We start from the raw sequence: 20555 nt of genomic DNA on the forward strand, positions 1-20555 counted from the left end.
CAACTTGGCAGTGGAAATTTATTATAAAATACCCTCAGCTGGCAACACAGCAGGCCCAAGCCAACATCTCCCGTAGGCCTTGGACAGCCAGGACTCTGGCTGGCCCCCAGAGTCACCGTCCTGTGATGACACACTCCACAAAAGGAAACACCAACCTTGTGGTCCTTGGGCCATGATTTGCTGGTCCTCAGAGGCCCTTGAGGTTTCAGGTCAAGGCTGGGGCCCGATGCTCACCTCCCTGCCCGCCCTCCTTGTCTCCCGGGAGGGGAGTGGGTGAGTCACGCGCATGGGTAGAGCGACCAGAGGCTGATCCGCTGATCCTTGGAGCCCGCGGCCAACAAGCCATCGGCGGCGAAGGCCACGCACTGGACGGCGGCACTGTGGAAGGCCAGCACGGCCAGCGGCTGCATCGTCCGCCAGTGGAACACGCGGATGCGGTGGTCCCAGCCTGCGGTGGCCAGGATCTTGCGGTCTGGCCGGATGGTGATCTCGGCGATCCCGGGATTGGTGAGTTCATGAGTCCCACGCACCTGTGAGAGTGAGGAGAGGCGTTAGGCCACTGCTTAAGCCCGTGAGGCAGTGCTGTCCCCGGCGCCCCACCTGCAGCTGGAACCAGGAGAGACGCAGGCCCACAGGCCCGGGACGTGAGGGGCACACGCTCCCGCACAGCTGACCTCCTACTCTTCCTAAGACCACGATGGGGGACTCCAGCCCTCCCCTCAGACTGGTCTTCGGCCCTGCCCTGCTGCTCCTTGCACCAGCTCTGACCGACTCCTTCCCCAGTCAGAGAGCAGCAGAGAGACAGGGATGTCCCAGCTGTAGGAGAGGGGCTGGATCCTGGGGCCCCTCACCCTGGGGAAGACACTGCACCCTAGTGCCTAGTGAGAGGCCACGTCCTGGCCTTGACGGCAGCAGAACGCTGGCACTTCTCCCAAGAGAACCTCACAACCACCCCAAAGCTGATGAGGATGAGAAATACAAACTCCATCTTCAGCAAAACCATGAGGTATGTGAACCCCCAAGCTCAACAGGGCTGGGAGCGCTGCCAAGAGCGAGACCCAGTGGGGGGTTGGCAGGATGAGGCGGGGACAAGGGGGAGACGCCCTGGAGGCGGCAGGAACCACACAGTGCACCTTGCCCGGTGGGGGCAACATCCTCGGCTGGGTTCTGAGAGGGGGTGGGGCACTGCACAAGACCCGGAGCCACACAGGCAGATCCTATGTGCACGGGGCTGTCGGGGCGCTGGCCTCTTCCTGGGCCGAGTGTCCCACACTCGGCGCTGGGTGCGCAGGAAGCCTCCTGCCCCGGCCCCTCCCTGACATTCTTCGCCTGCAACAAGCAGGGAGCTGGGGAGTTGGGGGATTAGCGCTGCCTCTGTGGCCACAGCACTTCTTGGTTCCACAGGGCGACATGTCCCATGTGCTGCAGGAAGTTTGGCACCTCTGTGCCCACACACTGAATGACAGAGGCACTTTGCCATCATGATGACAAGAAACAAGGGCTACTTCCTGCCACACCAGCCCCATGCACTGTGAGCTTTCCGTCAGCACCCTCTTCTCTAAGGGCCTCCCGATGGGGGCCACGCTGCCCTCAGTTGCGAATCACACATCTCTGCAAAGACAGCACAAGGAAAAAGGAAGAAGAAACAGGAAAAAACAATGGCAACATTCAGCTGAGGCCAATGGAAAGTGTCACCAAGCAATGCTGTCATAAATTAACAAAAGAAAACTTCATGAATTAAGCTCTGGCTCTGCGTCCCGTCTGTAAAACAAGAACCCAAAGCAGAAGAACGCGGAGGAGGAAAGCTGACCTGGCAGAGCTCAGGGGAGAACGGGAAGAAAACTCAAAGCAATGAAGGAGAATCAGCAGCAGCAGCGACTCTTAACGGGACAGCCAGGGACACAAAGGGCAGGAATGATGAAGAGTGAGCAGAATGGGCTGGGCGTGGTGGCTCACGCCTGTAATCCTGGCAGTTTGGGCGTGGTGGCTCACGCCTGTAATCCTGGCAGTTTGGGCGTGGTGGCTCACGCCTGTAATCCCGGCAGTTTGGGCGTGGTGGCTCATGCCTGTAATCCCAGCAGTTTGGGAGGCTGAGGTGGGAGGATTGCTTGAGTCCAAGAGTTTGAGACCAGCCTGAGTAAAACAGCATGACCTCCATCTCTATAAGAATTTTTTAAAAAATTAGCTGGAGGTGGTGGCATGTGCCTGTAATCCCAGCTACTCAGGAGATTGAGGCAGGAGAATCAGCTAAGCCCAGGAGATGGAGGCTGCAGTGAGCTGAGATCACTGCCACTGCACTCCTGTCTGGGCAACAGAGTGAGACCCTGTCTCAAAAAAAAAAAAAAAAAAAGATACGCTCTAATAAAGTTATTGGACTTCATAGCTAAAAAACTTTCGATGGCCAGACAAAAAGACCGTGTTGATGATGAGGGTGCCGTTTAGGCCGTCCTCAGAATGTTCCGCAGCCACATGGGTGCCAAGGGATGATGGGGTGATGCCTGCAAAGGCTGAGAAGGAAAGCAAGGTCCAAACATTTTATATCCAGCCAAACTGTCGCTCAACTATAAAAACAACAGACCAACATTTCTGAACATGTAAGAACTCAGAGAATCCTGCAGCCATAAGCTGTTCTTGAAGGACTAGGAGATTAACTCCAGTCTCATAAGAGATAACTGGAGAACTGCTGCAAATGGTCTGGCAGGGAGCACTGGACCCACTTGCCTATAGGATTAGCTCTAAGACAATATGGGGATTATGGCTGTGAAACCGGTTATATAACTCACAGAAATATGGGAGGCACTAAGAGAGATAGGATGGTTGTTAAGTTCACTGATTTAGCTCAGTTTTTGCCCTTAGGGGCCAAAGATATAATAGTCAACCTCATCCCCGAGAGATTATCTGAGCTCCCCAACCATAAGTAATGACAAAAATAGCATCATTTCCTTCTCCTATCCCACCTCACTGTAGGTGCCTTTGTTTCCTAGTATTTCCCTTGTATATCTGCATAAAGTTAAAAAAAGATCTAAATATACTCAACAGGCTGAGTGTGGTGGCTCATGCTTGTAATCCCAGCTACTTGGGAGGCAAAGACAGGAGGATTGCTTGAGGCTGGGAGTTTGAGGCTGTCATAAGCTAAGATCACACCACTGCACTCCAGCCTGGGCAACAGAGTGAGACCCTGTCTTTTAAAAACATTACAAATTAGCCAGGCATGGTTGTGTAGTCCCAGCTACTTGGGAGGCTGAGGTTGGAGGATCATTTGAGTCTAGGTTTATGATTGAATTTCAAAGTGAAATCCAAATCTGTGCTATGTACAAGGGAGATTCCAAAGGAACTCTTGGCAAAGATATACTGGGAAAATGCAAACAAGAAGAACAGGGTAATCTGAATAACAGGAACATTTGAATTTAGGGCCAAAGCATTAGGTAAGGTTATATAAAATACTTAACAATGATAAAGAGTACAATTCCCAGCGAACAGCTATATAATCCCAGCACTTTGGGAGGCCAAGGCAGGAGGACTGCCCGAGCCCAGGAGTTCAAGACCAGCCTGGGCAACATATAGAGATCCTGTCTTTACAAAAAAATTTTTTAATTAGCCATGCATGCTGGCATACACCTGTAGTCCCAGCTTCTTGGGAGGCTGAGGTGGAAGGATTGCTTAACCCAGGAGTTTGAGGCTGCAGTGAGCTATGATCACACCACTGCACTCCAGCCTGGGTGACAGAGCAAGACCTTGTGCCCCCCACCCACCCAAAATAACTGTAAATATCTGTTTAGCCAATAAACTGACATATCATCCATAAAGTAAGAACAATAGGAAAGTGGCTATAATTGAGTAACTGGTACCAGACTAGTCCTCTTGATGCAAACAACCATAAAAAGTGGACAAAATACACAAGGCAACTGTTTACAGGCAGGAAACACTAGGCAGAGAAGGGGAGCTGATGAGGTGGGCCTCCCAAATGCCCCCACAGCTCTCTGCCTCGAGACAATGCCCTCGGCATGAAGTCCACGCAGAACATAGTGGTCACATTAAGCTGAGGAGGCAAAGATCAGAATCTAGAGCAGTCAGAGGGCTGAAATCCATGGGGCAAGGCAAAGGAACGGAGGGAGCTGAAGACTGTGTGAGGGGTCCCTATGAGTCTTGCGTGAGGGCTGGACTGCGCATGCTCACGGTGGACTCCACAGGGCTAACCAGAGCTGCAGAGTTAAACAGAACAGGTTCAAGAGGTCAACACTGCTGGGGGTCCAGTCAGCCTGAGTGCAAAGACTGTGTGACAGCCTGAGACCAGCTGAGCTACCAGAACGGCATCACTTCAGGAACAGGATTCTGTCTTAGAGTATGGCCTACCCTAGATCTACCAGAACAAAACTTGAAACCAAGCCCTGACAAGGTCTGCAGGAGAGGCAGAGTTTGGAAGTTGAGTTCCACCCCACTTAACAAGCCTGGGAATGAACTTTGCACAGACCTGCCCTAACAAAGCCAAAAGCCAAGCCTGCACAAGCTCAAGGTGAACAGTCAGTCACTGAACTGCACACCAGAATGAAAGCAAACACTCTTCAGAGCAAAATAACAGAACCCAGAGATTCAGCATGTATCGTTTACCATGTCTGGCACACAAACAGCAAATTACTAGACGTGCTAAGAAGCAGGAATATATGACCCATAGTCAAGGGGAAAAAGCAGTTAATAGAAACTGACCCCAAAATGGCAGAGATGTTGAACATATCAGATAAAGACTTTAAAGAAACTACTTAAATGTGTTCAAAAAAATGAAAGGAAAATGTATTCAAATAATTACCCAAAAAATTGTCTTCAATGAGCAAATAGGAACTATTAGCAGAGAAATGGAAATTATAAAAAAGAATCATAATAGAAAATATAGAACTGGAAAGCTCAATACTGAAATGAAAAATGTATCAAATAGGCTTAACAGCAGATTGGAAATATATTTATTTTTAAAGTCAGTGAACTAGAAGACAGATCAACAGACATTGCCCAATCTGAAGAGGAGGGAGAAAAATGACTGAACCAAAACAAACAGCGCCTCAGGGGGCCATGGGATGCTATCAAACTGCGTAACTCACAGAAGCCCCAGAAGGAGGAGAAAGTGAAAATGGTCAAGAAAAAAGTGGCTGGATATTTCCCAATTTTAATGAGAAACATGAATATATAGACGAAAAGCTCACAGAACCCAATCAGGACAGGAAAAAAAATCTGTCTAGGCACATGATAGTCAAACTGCTGAAAACCACAGATTAAAAAAAAAAATCTTGAAAGCGGCCATGGTGCAAGACATATTACATGCATGGAAACGATAGGATACCATGAGTTCTCATCAGAAACAAGGAACAACATCTTTACAGGGCACGAGGAAAAATAAAACTATCATTCCCAAGTTCCATAGCCAGGATTCTGTAAAAAGGAGGGTGATGAAGACATTTTTTAGATAAATAAAAGCTAGAGAATTTTTTGCCAGCAGGATTGCACTACAAAAAAATGTAAGAAGCTCCTTGGGTCTATAGGATGAGCAGCAGAAATGGCAAAGGGGTGAGTAAATGTAACATGTTACGTTTTTTATTTCTTGTAAGTTTTTTTTTTTAACTGATGATTTGAAGGAAAACTGGTCAGATGCAGTGGCTCATACCTGTAATCCCAGCATGTGGGATTGCTTAAACCTAGGAGTTCAAGGCCAGCCTGGGCAACACAGTGAGACCCTATCTCTACAAAAACTTAGCCAGGCATGGTGGTACGTGCCTGTAGTCCCAACTACTCGGGAGGCTGAGGCAGGAGTTTGAGGGTGCAGTGAGCTGTGATTGCAACACTGCACCCCAGTCTGGGTGACAGAGCAAGACCTTGCCTCAAAGAAAAGGAAAACTAATATTGTAAGGTGCAGTTTTGAATGTGTGTAGATGTAGATCACAACAGTCACGGAAAGACTAAAAGGGTGAGTAGGAGGGATTGCACCAGCACAAGGTCATCATGTTTGTGAGACGGGATGTGAACAACACTGATTCTAAGGAGATTTTGAGAAGGGTGCCCACTCTTGAAGTGCAACCACTTAGGAACAAAAGTGGCAAGAGGTCTAGCTAAGAAGCCAATAGAGGAAACAAAACAGAATACTAAAAAATAAATATTTGATTACCACAAAAGAAGGTCGAGAAGGAGGAACAGTGGTCAAAAATGGAAGTGAGAAGTGGAAAATAAGTATAGAGATGTTAAACTTAATCCCAGACATGTCAATAATTACAGTGGATGCAAACAGACTAAACGCACCAGTTAAAAGGCAGAGATTGTCAGAAAGCATCACAAAGCAAGACACACCTGTCTTCTAAAGATACTTTTTATTGGGAGGCCGACGCAGACGGATCACAAGGAGGTCAAGAGATCGAGACCAGCCTGGCCAACATGGTGAAACCCCGTCTCTACTAAAAATACAAAAATTAGCCGGGCGTGGTGGCACAAGCCTGTAATCCCAGCTACTCGAGAGGCTGAGGCAGGAGAATCACTTGCACCTGGGAGGCGGAGGTTGCAGTGAGCCGAGATCATGCCACTGCACTCCAGCCTGGGGACAGAGTGAGACTCCGTCTCAAAAAAAAAAATAAAAAAGTTAAAAAAAAAAAAAAAGATGCTTTTTAAATGTCAAGAGGTCAAGACAGATTGAAAGTAGAAGCAGGGAGGAAAATGCAAAGGGCAAACCTAAGAAAGTCGATGCTACTGTTTAGCATCAGACAAAGCCAACTTCAAGACAAAGAGCATTACAAGAGACAAGGGACACTTTGTGTTGAGAAAAAGGCCCTGCACCAAGACGAGGTGACATCTCAGCGCCTACACACCCACACTCAGCCCCAGAGCTTCAAAGCTCATGAAGCAAAACTGGCAGAGACAAAGAAACAGGCATGTGTGCAATCACAGTTAAAGATTTTAAGAGCCTTCTCTGCATAACTGTTAAAAAAAACTAGACCAAAAAATCGGTAAGGATATTAAAGACTGGAACCACGTCCACTGACCTGGGTCAGGCTGACGGAAGGCTCCACCCCACAACTGTGGAACACACGCTCCTTTCAAGTCCATGTGGTGCACTCCCCGACACACGCCATGTGCTGGGCCAAAACCAAGCCTCCATAAATTTCTAAACACTGCAATTGCACTGCGTGCATTCACTGACAACAGAATTAAGCTAGATTAAAGATATAGCTACAAAATCAACGAATATTTGGAAATTAACACACCCCCCCACAAGGAAACAATGGATCAAAGAGGAAGTCACAATATTCTGAACTGAACTGAAATGAAGACACAATAAATCAAAGCTTATGGGACTGAGCCACACGGAAGGTGGCCAGGCTGGGAGTTGAATTCTCAGCAGCCCAGGGAAGAGGCAGGACCTAGATCCGAGACCCAGCAGCTGCTGCTGCTGAGAGAACGGCCCCTCGGCATCCAGGCCCGTGCACTCAGAGGCCACCAGCACAGCCACCAAGAAGCCCCTGCCCGAGGAATCCCTAAAGGATGTACTTTTTGGCTCCCAGAAGGAGGGCCTGAGATGTAAGAATGCCCAGGGCAACGCTCACACATGAAATGCAGTTATCGACGTGAGAACTGGTTCCGTAAGAGATGTGTCTACACCTGGAGGGCCAGGAAGGTTGGAGGTAAAATGATTAAAATATAAGGCTATAAAGGGAAGTAGCGACCAAAAGAAACCTGGATTGAGCCATATTAATTAGTCGGAAAAATAGGCTTTGGGGCAAATGTCCTTTCTAGAGATGATGAGGGGGAATGAAGAGAAGACCTCACTCACTAGGGAATTACCATTTTAAACTGGCATATTCCTAGGTCAGCTTCAAAGTGCATAAAGCAAACACAGACAGGCCCCCGGCAAAAGGGAACTGGACGGGCCTCTCCGCACTTGCTGGGGACCCTGGTCCCCTGCAGAATGACTTAAAGGCCTAAGAATCAGTAGACACATGGGCCTGGCACTCACGTGTGCAGCGGGGCATCTGACAACCAGCACCGCCTCCCTGGCACATGTGCAGTGCTTATGAAAATTGGACGGTCCTGCATTTCAAAGAACTGATATCATTCAGACCTTGTTCCCAGACCACAATGTTAATTAAGTTAGAAACTGAAATCTAAAAAATAACTGGGGGAAAAAATCAAACATTCAGAACCATAAAAACATTCTAATTAACTCAGCAGCCAGAGAACAAATAAAAATGGGGTCTTTGTGTCAAATGAGGAACATGGAAAAAAAAATAATAAAAATAGGGTCTGCCTGGAAGTGAGGGGAGGAAGACAATGTCTTCTTGCACCAGGGAGCCCAGCTGGGTGGTCACCTGTGGAAACAGGCTCCATGTGGGGCGGGCAAGGGAAGGCTGAGTGCCAACGGGCTGTGCACCTGACCCCAGGCAGGGCAGCAGATGCAACCCAGGGGACATGGGATGGAGGGAGAGCATGGCAAGGACAGAAATGATGAACAGAAAGATAGAAATGCTCAAGGACAAACACATACAAGACTGATCAGGAATAAAGCAGGGACAGAGCTTTGAATGCGGCAGAAATTTAAACAATCATCACAAGCAGTCCAAAAAAGGTCACTAGGAATATAACCTTGAGGATTTGTATGCCCACACATTCCTAGAAAAATTCCCCAAATTGGCCGGGCGCGGTGGCTCAAGCCTGTAATCCCAGCACTTTGGGAGGCTGAGATGGGCGGATCACGAGGTCAGGAGATCGAGACCATCCTGGCTAACACGGAGAAACCCCATCTCTACTAAAAAATACAAAAAAAAAAAAAACTAGCCGGGCGAGGTGGCGGGCGCCTGTAGTCCCAGCTACTCGGGAGGCTGAGGCAGGAGAATGGCATAAACCCGGGAGGCGGAGCTTGCAGTGAGCTGAGATCCGGCCACTGCACTCCAGTCCGGCACTCCAGCCCGGGCGACAGAGCGAGACTCCGTCTCAAAAAAAAAAAAAAAAAGAAAAGAAAAATTCCCCAAATCAGGAAACCTAAATTAGTCCACAAAGGAGACAACCCAGGCAGAGAAAATAACTGCCCAGTAATGGTGCAGGTGAAGACCAACCTACAGTCACTCACAACCCCCTACCTCCACCGCCCAAATGTGTCCATCCATCGGGAGAAGAGGGGACGCTCCCCACCAGCTTCCTGAGCCCGGGGCTCCTGTCACTAGGCAGGTGGTGGGAGAGGGAGACCCAAGTCAGTCTGTGGCCCTGGGCAGTTCCGGCCCAGCCCAGCGGAGTGGGCAGAGCATATGTCACACGTTGGGGGCGCTCATGGTGATTTCAGGACTTTTCCCTGAGATCCAGGGACAGACTGAGGATATTAGTTGTTTTAATGTTTAAGAAAACGCCAACAATGCAATGAACAGATTCAAGAAGAAAACCTGTATGAGTCAGAGAGATACAGTGAGAGCATTTGGTGACATCAGGCACCCATTCAAGACCCAGATTCTTTCCCCAGGAGAGGTGGGAGGAGCCTTACCTGGCGAGGAGATGCCACTAAATAACCCACAGCCCTCACCCCGGCCTGGGATACCACCGCCTGCGCCCCCTGACGCTGCTCTAGGCTCCTGCTCAGTGAGGTCGGTGCCTCGCCATGCCCTCTCAGCCACCTTGCCCTCCTACCTCAACACCAGCTTGTCCCTCAAGGCCAAGCCCCTGCAGGCCCATCGTCCTGCCCTTTCAAGGTGTCTCCAGGGCCCAAGCCCCCTTGTTCATGGACTTACCAAGGCCTGCAGCCCTGACCCTTCTCATGGCCCCTCCCATCCCCCACTATAACCAGCACAGTCCCAGCACATCCCAGATGCTCTGCCTGTCCTCTACCTCTCTTGCCTGGCAGACCTTGGCTCTAGGGGTCTTGGCAGCGTCCTGCCTGTGCACACACAAGCAGCTGAACGTGCTGCAGCACGACACACAGCCATTGGTTGGCAACCACAAGCCAAGGCTGGCCTCAGTGTGCAGAGCACCCGGCCTCAGGGCTGCCTCCCCTCCCTCCACACCAGCCCCTGCCTCCCCACTTGGCTCCCTGTGACCCGGCTGAGGGGCCATCAAGGCCAGCACCTGCTGTGCAGGGCCGTGGGGGGATGCTGGCATGTACGTGTCACGCATGTGGGGTTCACCGCCTGTGCTTGCAGACCCAGGAGCCTCTCCCTGATCTCGGGGACCAGAACACAGTGGCCCAGGGAGGGAACTGGTGGCTGGGAACAAGAACAGGAGGCTGATTTGATGCCATCGTCACTGTCTCCCATTTCTCTCCTATGACCTCTGCCCTAAGTCAGTGGTAGAGAGCAAACACCGGGCCCCACGCCATGGCCCTCACTGGAAGCCACTGGGGCCTGCTCAGGGCCCTCTTGATAGGAATTTGCCGGAAGGTCCTTCCCAGGGAGAAAAGAGCTGCTGAATGCCTGGAGCCACTAGGCGCACGGGGAGGTTTCCGTAGGAGTCCTGACTGTGTGTCTTCACCTGTGGGAGGCTGAGATGCCCAGTTCCTCCTGCCCAGCAGCCCGGCTGTGCCTACCCACCAGCCAGGCAGCCACTGCCTGCAGGGACAGAAGCGACCCCACACCCACCTCAGCCATTCTCAGAAAGCAGTGACAGCATCGAGGTAAAGAAAACCAGGTGCAAAGACCAGCTTCCCGCAGGAAATGAGGACGATGCAGGAAGCCTGGTGGGGCCTCCTGGAGAAAGACTAGGGCCTGCTCCAGCCCTGTGTTCCTGAAGAAGAGGACCGGTCCTGGCCCTGCAGTGATGGCAGCCAGGGCCCTGCACTACTGTGCTCCTGATGGCAGGTGGGATCATGCCCACGCCCTGCACAAGCCTCTCCTCCTGATGCGATGCACGGGGAGCTGACCCAGGGCCCTCTGCCCTCCCTCCTGGCTGCCCAGCAGCTCTGCTACTGCCCTCTAAAGGGCAGCCTCTGGGAGACGGCGGCAGCAGCCACCACTGCTGTGCAGATGGGAGCGCAGCTGGGACACCTGGCTGTGCCTCATGGGAGAGCCACGGTTGGTCCACTTCCCAGGCCAGGGCTGTCTGGAGTAGGGGAGCCTCATTATTACTTAAAGGCCTCAGAATATGGCTGGCTGTAAATCAGTCCCCGCTTCAAGGCTGTGGGCGCTACCCCAAATGTGGGAGGGAGAGGGCCTGCGTACCACCTGTATCTGATGACAACGCAGGCTCTAACTGCGACGGCTCGTGGGAAAGCCACCTTAGCAAGGCAGGGCGCCAGTTGCCACTTGCCTCCAAGGCACCCTCAGGTGGCATCCTGATGTGGGCAGCCTCCTCGTCACCATCACGGCCCCTGGCCAAGCCCCAGCCTGGACCTGGCCCTTCCAGGAAGGATCTCTGGCCACCAGTGTCTCTCATAGCGTATGACTTCAGGTGCCAGGAATGCGTGGCGCGGCCAGGCCACCATCTGGTTCTGATTACCCATGCTCTGCTCCAGGAACCTCATTCGCGTCTCCGCTCCCAGCACCCGCTGGGGGGAGACTGATCTTGGCTTATCAGAGGCTTCGGCGGGAGGGTGCGAGGGACACACAGCCACGCCCACGTGGCTCTTGGCCGAGGAGTCACAGTGCAGGCGGTGGGTGAGGACACCTGTGGGTGCTGAGGATCTTCGGTCACCTTGCTTGCTCCCGGCGGCAAGAATGCTCTCAGGCAGCTCACCTCCGAAAGCGCCCCCAGAGGCTTTCCCTGAAGCCCGGGCTTTACAGAACCTGCAGTCTCCAGGGCCTCTAGGATCAATGTTAAGACGTGACATTGGGCAGAGGGTGGCATGTCAGCCTCTCCAGCTCCCTGTCCCCTGTCCCTGGAGTCGCCTGTCCCCTCCCAGGCCTCCTCCTGGCCCATGCAACACAGGGCTCAGTAGGGGAAGCGCTTCTCCTTTGATGTGCACCACGGGCCGATGCCCTGCCCAGCACGCCACAGCCACGCCAACCACTTCCAGTTCCTGGTTCTCCCTTCTGCTGTCACTTTTCAATTCATTAATACCTGGTCCCCCTTTTGCTTTAACTTTTCAGTTCATCAATCCGGTCAAGTTCATCTCTGGACTGGAACGTGCCCCATAAATTACAGTCTTAAGTTCCAGCAGCTGTTTCCCAAGCACGCCAGGAGAGACGAGGCAGATCTGGGCCAGGACGGCAGGAGGGCCCCTTCCCGGGGTCTTGGGCGCAGGGGTGAGGACTGCAGGGAAGAGCCTTCTGGGGACTCTCAGGGAAGCTGCCTGGGTCTTCAGCCCTTTACTGTCAGACTGGTGAAGGACAAGCCAGTGCCAAGTGAACACTGGACCCCATGGGGGCGCCCTGCAGGGTCCCTGCCAGGCTTGAGGAGGGAGGGAGTGGGAGGGAGATGCCCCTTCCAGACATGCAGACCCAGCACCCAGAGGGGCTCCGCCTCCCAGCGCCCGGAGCAGCTCAGCTTCTAGCTGCTAAGAATGGGCATCATGATGACTCTTATCCACCCATCACACAGGCCCACTAGGCCTCAGGAGACCCTTCCTCCCGGGGAAACAGGAGAAGCTCTGCCGCTTACAGCAGGGACTTGCATCCCCACCCCCAGGACAGCTGACGGATGGGCAATGGATGGACACAGCTCTCCTGCAAGTCTGCCATGTGCCCGCACAAGTTGGTGATGCCCACAGGACACTGGGGCCGCTCACAGAACCCTGCCCCTCTGTGTATCCTGGTGCCTACTCAGGATACTCAGGGCCCGTCCTTCGCAGCTCCACCATGTGCTTCAAAGGCTCTGGTGGTGCCTACTCAGGAGTGGGCCTGACAGACCCGAGGTGAGCCCTCCCCGCCCCACAGGGGCCAGGGCTGGGCGAGCGTAAGGCGCAGCAGGCTTGCTGGGGCTGCTGGCAAGTCTGCCCCGCCTGGGGGGCCCAAGAGATGCCTTCCCTGTGGCCTCCTGTCATACAGACAGCCCGGACCACAGCCCCACAGAGAAGGGCAGCCCTAGGCCCTGTCCTCAGTGAGGCTGGGAGCTGCTGCTGCTGCCAGTAGCCACCTCACGGGACATGCAGCTCCCCCTGGAGGCCCTTCACCCACGAGACTGGGCAATCAGGCCACTCGCTGGCTGTGGGTAAGTCTCCGGCTTCCAAGGCTTCTGGTGAATGGGGGCTCCTTGTCCACCCCCCAGAAGCCAGAATGTACCCAGGCCACACCCAGCACCTCATCCCCCATGGTCTTTGCAGCCCCGAGACCTGCACCAGAATGAGACCTGGACAGGAGGCTCCCCTTGCTCCCACCAGCCTGACCCGATCCCTCCCATCCCAAATGGGGCCACATGTGTAGGCCAGGCTACCCTGTGTTGAGCCCTGGAGCCACAGGCCCAGACAGGGACACCACGGTGCCCCTCGAGCCACGCCAGCCAGGAGAGCCCAGGAGACACCCCGGGAAGATCTTCAGCAACCGCCAGGCGGCCCTGAGGCCTCCCTGCCTTCCTGCTGGGCTTTCCCACTGCCCGTGAGCAACGGCCTCCCTTGGGCCAGCTCCAGACCACCACGGGGGCCACAGCTCCTTGCAGTTTTCCACACTGGGGTTTTTTTTTGTTTTTTGATTAATCAGTTCCTTACTGACCAAATTCCTCTGAGTTTTCACAAAGGGGTTTGAGTATTCCTGGACTCTGCGTGCCTTTCTCTAGATGGACAAGATGTAATGGCATGAACCCGAGGTCTGGGCGAAACCCAAACCATGTGAACACCCTGCCAGCGCCCACGCCCCCTTCTTCCTGCGCCAGCCATGGACAGCCCCCCTGCATCCGCCTCCAAGTGATTAATTAGCCAGGGATCTGCAACAGCTCCTCTTCATGCCTAAATATTGTTTCAGCCTATCAGACTGTTAGTGCAGAGGAGGATAAATGAGGCCCAGGGCCTGGCGCACTGACCTGCAGGGCCTGCTGCCCGTCCAGGCTCCAGACAGCCAGCGCCTTCCCCGCAGAGCCCGAGATGCCCCTGGCCTTCTGGGAGTCAAAGTCAAGGTCCATGACGGGCTCCTCGTGGCAGGCGATGTGGCTGCACACCTTCTGCTCAGAGACGTCCCACAGGGCCACCGATCCATCCTCATAGCCGGCCAGAAGGAGTGGGCGGGAGTTGCAGTCGGCCTGTGGGGAACAGCAGAGCAGTCAGCTCCTAGAAGGACTCTGACTTCAGTGAGTTTTAGGGGAGAAGGGGCTCTGGAGATCTCCTGCCCCTCCTGTTGGCTGGGGCTGTCTCCCATGTCTTCCACGTGGCTGCCACAGCTCAGAAGCTCTGCACCACCAGTGCCCTCCTGTACAGCCCCTGGATGGCTGATGCTGTCAGCATGGGACTGGCACGGCTGCCCTTAGGGCAACCCGAGGACATAGGGGCGGAGGGCACAGAGCTGAGCCCGAGGTCTCCCACTGCTGTACCACTTCTCACCAGCCCAGCAACCTGCATGTGCTCATTCTGGGTTCTGCCCAAAGGGGTGATGCTGGGCACTCACCAGCCACTGTGAGTGCTGCCAATCCTCTCCACCTCTCCCATACACAGGGACTTGTCCTCCTGCCTCCTTTCCCCAGGCCTAAGATGTGTGGCCACTGCTCACTGGGGCTGGTCACCTGTCTAGAGCCGCCAGCCAGAAGAAACCGTGAGCTCCATCTCCATGAAAAATGAACTCTCTGTGCTTTGTCAATGTGGCTGCTGAAGCCCCCGCCCCTGAAGCCTGGCGCGAGCTGCCCGAGCTCTCGTGATGAATGAGGGCGCAGGTCAGAGGGCTCCGAGCCCTGGGCAGACGCCTCGTTTGTTAAGCCTCTGGAATAATTGCAGGAGGAGAGCGCTGCAGGATTCCGCATCACCCTGGGGACACAGCCGTCAGTCCCCGGCACCAAGAATGACAGCCCAGAGAAACCTGGCATGGCTGAGCAAGGAGACCTGGGGGAGCCGGAAGGCACCAGGGTGTGTACCTAACAAAGGGATGCTGAGTCCTCAAACAGCACAAGGACCAGGGCTCCAGGGAACCGGGGGAGCCAGGCCCGGAGCCTGAGGCCAACTGCCCTGACCTGGAGGGGATGGCCAGGCTAGGGACAGAAGGACAGTCACTGTGCCCTGCAGGATGTGGGCATGTGAACCCGAGGCCAGAGCTGGTCCAGTGGTCCTCAAACATGTCCCTGGAAAGGACTTGTAAAACCGCTGGGTTCTAATAACAGAGTTCACACAGACGAAACTGAGAAGAGTGAGGCTCCGGGCGGAGGCAAGTGGTGGTCGATGCGTCTCCTCCCGGGGCATCTCCTCCCAGGCCTCGTCCCAAGTCATGCCCTGCTGCCAGAGTCCACATTGTCCCTGGGAGGCAGGGCTGCCCCAGGCCCCCGAGTGTACTCAGCGCCCTGCCCCTCCCCGCAGAAGCCCTGGCCATGCTGCTGTGTGTGCTGTTTTATCCCCGGGAGGAGCTCCACGTTGGCACCTTTCAGATCACCTGCTGGGAAGTGAGGCGTGCAGGACCCACAGTACCTTCCTCCTTGACATGGGTGCCACGCCCTCTGCACAGGAGCTCCTTGCAGGCAGCCCTGGCTCCCTGGAAGGGCCTCCCCCTGGTAAGCGGTGTGTCTGAACTCAGAGCGGGTGAGGGCCAGGCGAGAGCAGCTGGGAACACTCCGCATCCCAACCAGGAATGCAGACCAGCCCCAGAAGCTGACTCCAAAGACTCTCCCCATTGGACCCGCTCCCCTCAGGCAGTGCTCTGTGGCGGTGCCTGTTCCCAGCCTACGCCACCCTCCTCCCTGGCACTGTCCTCCACTGCCGGAGCTGAGACTGCCCGGGGCTGCTCCCGTCACTGACGTCCTTCTGGCAGTCTCCGAGCCTAGCGCCTGTGTGAAGCCACTGCTTCTGAGTTCAAATGCCATGGCCAGTGCAAGGACTGTGTGTGTGACTGACCTGCCTGCCATGGTGCCACAGGGTGGCCGGAGCAAAAGCCAACCTGGCCTGGAGGGGCTTGCCCTGTGGTTGCCAGCCTCTGCTATGCCCCTGGTCCCTGCAGCTCCCCAGTGACAGACACCACAGGCAGGGCAGTCCTCTTGTGGCTGGGGCACTTCGGTGCCCACAGCCTTGATGCTGCCCGACCTCTGCTGGGGAGAGGATCTGAAGTCTCCCAGATCTGTTCTTCTCTGCCTTCTCCCTGCCTGCAGATGAGACCTGGAGGCCAGGCCTCACTCTGCACCCCTCCTATTGACTGGCAGCCCCAGACGGACACAGCAGGTCAGGGGCCGTGGGAAGCCCTCAATGCACCGTACCCCAGGAAGCAGGGCAGGGCTGGCTGGAGGGGCCCTTGCCCCGAGGGCTGTGCCAGTGACTGCCTCAGGCTTGACATAGGTCCTGATCTTTTATATATTAATAACAATTATTCTTACGTTGCAGGTCAGCTGCTTTAAGGAGCAAAATAAGAATATAATAAAGATTTAAAAATTTTTTAAATGTTTAAATAAATAAAAAATGAAAATGAGATTGCCCCCCCCCCCAAAAAAAAAGTAAAGAAAAGAAAAGAAAACTCTCAGTGTTTCAGGAAAAAAATAGCAAGTCAAGCCACTGTGCCACAATTGGATTGACAAATTATAACCCGACCCTCAGGCTTGGGGATGGAAAAGGGAACATGTGGAGTTAATGTCGGCTTTTCTTAGCGGAATGCTTCACGCTGGATCTCCATCACCAACAGAAACGCGATTTGTCCTCTGTCAACTACATTAATTACCTTAACAAGTTTGTACATCCCTTTCTATGCATTTTTCTGTTGGAATTTTACATGATTGTGCAATGACCCACGTTTCCCAAGGGGTGGAACAGGAGCGGTGCAGCCTCGGACACCCTTTCCCAGGATCTGGACGCCCTGCCCACTGCCTGTGGGGTTGCAGCCTTGGGGGGCGTTTTTCCTCCCAGCAGAACCCCTGTCAAGCTCTTGGAGGAGGCTTGTCTGGGCACATGGAGGCCAATGACCCAGGTTCCGCTGCAGTCCCTGTGGCCCGGCTGTGAACCTGCTGGCACCGAGTTTCATCATCCCAGGTGAGCCCCCCAGAAGCTGCCCTGCCTCCCATGAGGGCTTCTCCCCAAAAGGCCACAGCCGCAGAAGTAGCACCACAGGATCAGCCCACGGGAGACCCCAAATTCCAAGTGAACCTTCTTAGTCAAGAAACCACAGGGGGAAGCTGACTGCAATAAGGGGCGCCCGCTTTCTGGTCACATGGAGAGAGAGAAAAGCTGGGGGCAGGGCCTCTGGGGGTGCCCGTCCTGGTGGGCCTTGCAGGGCATGCAGATGCCCACCAACTGCAGAGGCCCGTCCAGTCTTGCTCTCATGAGGAGGTCAAAGAGGCAGTGAACCAGAGTCACCTCCTGGTAAAGGCCCAGCCCAGGGCAGTTCTCAGAGTCGAACAGAAAAGGAGGGTGCCTGGGCCGGGCGCGGTGGCTCACGCCTGTAATCCCAGCACTTTGGGAGGCCAAGGCGGGTGGATCACGAGGTCAGGAGATCAAGACCATCCTGGCTGACACAGTGAAACCCCGTCTCTACTAAAAATAGAAAAAATTAGCTGGGCGTGGTGGCGGGCGCCTGTAGTCCCAGCTACTCGGGAGGCTGAGGCAGAAGAGTGGAGTGAACCCAGGAGGTGGAGCTTGCAGTGAGCTGAGATCCGGCCACTGTACTCCAGCCTGGGTGACAGAGCGAGACTCCGTCTCAAAAAAAAAGAAAAGGTGGGTGCCTGGCATGACCTAGGGCCCCGGGAAGGGTGCTGCTGGTGACCCCTTACCATGGGCTTCTGAGGCAGCTCAGGGCTAAGGGGCTCTTTGCAAGTCAATGCATGGGACCACTTGCTCTGCAGCCCTAGACATGAGCAGCCCCAAGGAGGGCAGCTACACCTGGCCTGGAGGGTGATGAGGGAGGAAGCTGGCCTCAAGGAAGCTGTGCTGCATGGAGGCAGCTGGCCCAGAAGAGTCCCTCCTAGCAATCCCGACCTGGGCCCCGGCTGATGCCTTCCAACCCTGTCTAACCACAAAGAACAGTTGAGAAGGAAGGAAGTGTTGGTGGATCAGAAATTCCAAGTGCGGCCTCAGGGAATGTCATTGTGTTAAGTCCACTCCTGCCTCTAAGAGGCAAAGAAGTAACAAAAATTAATTCCAAGCAAAGCGGGGACATGCAGGCTTGCTGTAGTTAGTCAGCGTGGCCCGCCCTGCCCTAAGCAGGGCCCCAATACTGAGGCGCTGGCAGACACCACTGTCCCCTCCTCACTGCTCACTGGAGGGCACCACTGGCTGCGGGGTGAACCCACCCAAGCCTGCAAAGGACAAGGACCTGCTGCCACCACTGCTGGCTGAAGCCAGGCCTCTCCTGGGATGCTGACGGGAGGCCCCTTGCAGCAGCGGGAAGCAGAGGGCCATGGGGACACTGAGGCGGCTGCATAGGTTCCCTGCGGCGGGGGGTGGGGGGAGAGTTGCCTGAGTGGCTTGACGATAAATCAGATCCTGAATGGAGTATGACTCATGGCCGTGGGCGTGGCCGGCAGGGCGTGGCTGGTGCACGCGGGGCCTTACCTGCCACAGCCGCAGGCACATGGGCATGCCTAGCTTGGCATCTGCCTTCGGCTTCAGGGCGCACACTGACGTCTTGGATGGCATCTCCAGAATCTGAACCTGACAGTAAGAAAACAAGTTGATTTGGGCCGTTGCCAAGTTGAGTCTGCACTATACAAACAAGAGACTCTTAAGGCGATTAACCAGGGCTGCTGTGAGTTTCTGTCTGCGCCCCTCCCCGTGGTCACCTGGGAGCCCAGGCTCCTAATTAGGCTGCATGGGCCCTTGCAAAATGCTTGCACCATTCCCGGGTCACTGCCTGGCAGCTGCCCCGGCCTCTCCCAACGTTACCGCGCAGGCTGAGCAGCAGGCTGGTTCTCTGGCCCCTGACAGAGCCAGCCCATTCTCTCTCTTTCCTGGTGCAGGCTTTACATACAAACCACTATGAGTGATCTCAGGCATAGCCATGGTTCTAAGACTTGCCTAGGAGCACCTAGGGACTTGCCACCCACTTGAGAAATGAATGTGATGTGCCTCCTCTGAGGGCAGCTCCTGGAAACCTGGCTCCCCCAGCACCCCGGTGTGCCCTGTGCATCAAGGCTGCATTCCAGGTCCCCTGAACACAGGCCAGGGCCCTCCTACACCTGGGCTGGGAGATGTGCCGTGCTGGCTTGTGGGGTGCAGGCCCGCTGATCACCCATCTCCTGAACAGCCAGGTCAGGGGATGGCCAAGGCCACAAGCAGCAGACTGCCAGGTGGTTCTGCTGGAATCCAGGTCCACCTGCACCCTCTGCCCTCACTCTGGGAACTGAGGCGGCTCAGTCAGCCCTGAACTTCCCCAGGTGCGAGCAAGAGCAGCTCACTGGCCCCTGACAGAGCCTGCTGATTCTCTCTCCTCGGTCTGCTTCTCCTTCCTGGTGCACGTTTTACACAGGAACCACTTGGAATGAGCTACCGATAACATGGCAATAACATCAATGCACAGTCACCTTGGGCAGAGCCTGGCATACATGGGGCATCACCCAGTTTACACACAAGGAGTCCGAGCCCCAGAGGCTAGGGGCTCTGTGTAGGCAGAAATCATACCAGTTGGTCCAGTGGTCTCTGGCCTCTCTATTCTCCTGAGCCAGGCAGGGGGATTGTGTCTTAGGGGCCTGTGCCTGTGTGGGTGAGAAGCTTGCTGCCCTCACTAACCCACACAGAACAGGCCCGGGACCCCAGGTCTGAATCCCAGATCTGCCACAGGCATGCTGGGGGTGTGCTGAGGTCACCTCCGGGCAGGGAAGAGAGCTAGGCCCACAGCCCAGTCCTTTCAGCTACAGAGTTCTGCTGAGGCGCCCACCTCCAGTACATGGACCAGGGCCACGGCACTTCCTGGGCAGGTTACTCTCGCCAGGGGCCCCCACAGCAGCTCAGCCTCTGACCGCAGGGCTTCTACTCCACACAGCACCAGGAGCTCAGCCTGGAACATAGGGCTTCTGCCCCACTCAGCACCAGGGATGGCTCACAGATCTAGGCCCCACACAAATGCATGCACACACACATGCATGGGTAACATGTACATACCTGCACACACAAATAGAGCCTCCTGCCCATCAAGCCCAGAAACCAGGGGCCTCAGGGTGAGCCAACCATCTGACGGAAGAGGTCCCCGGGGAACAAAGAGAGCCACACAATGAAGGGGGCAAAAAAGAACTCAGCACTGGGAGAGGTGATTATAGTCAGGAACCAAGAGGCTCAGTGACGGTAAGACCAGGCCTGCGAGCTCTGGGGAAGGTGGTCAAGCCTGAACTCCAAAGCCGGCCAGAATGATAAGCAGGAGGGTAAAACAGAGGTCTCCGTGGACACCAAGGATTCCTTGTGGAAAAACCGCTCAAGGAGAAGCTCTAGCAACATGGAAATATAGGAACAAGGACATCCAAAAACCAAGACGAGGCGCCACTGAGCCTGGCACAGAAGAACATGGAGAACCCAGGAGAAACCAGGGTGGGCTTAGCTATTCTTTGTCTTCTGCAAGTAACAGCAACTCTGGGACAGG

At 54.6% G+C, this 20555-nt stretch overlaps 1 protein-coding gene across 2 annotated transcripts in view; it reads right to left on the minus strand.

The window, feature by feature from the left end:
- GNB1L (guanine nucleotide binding protein (G protein), beta polypeptide 1-like) overlaps window positions 1–20555 on the minus strand; it is a 67505-nt gene continuing 46950 nt past the window's right edge. For both annotated transcript variants that reach the window (XM_011986021.1, XM_011986022.1), the window contains exons 6-8: window positions 18539–18637; window positions 13897–14112; window positions 1–530 (exon numbers count right to left, since the gene is read on the minus strand). In XM_011986021.1, coding sequence (XP_011841411.1) covers window positions 279–530; window positions 13897–14112; window positions 18539–18637 — 567 coding nt within the window. In that variant the 3' untranslated portion in view covers window positions 1–278. The remainder of the gene's footprint in view (window positions 531–13896; window positions 14113–18538; window positions 18638–20555) is intronic.

Source organism: Mandrillus leucophaeus, unplaced genomic scaffold (genome assembly GCF_000951045.1).
Source record: "Mandrillus leucophaeus isolate KB7577 unplaced genomic scaffold, Mleu.le_1.0 Scaffold291, whole genome shotgun sequence".
NCBI classification, from domain to species: Eukaryota; Metazoa; Chordata; class Mammalia; order Primates; family Cercopithecidae; genus Mandrillus; species Mandrillus leucophaeus.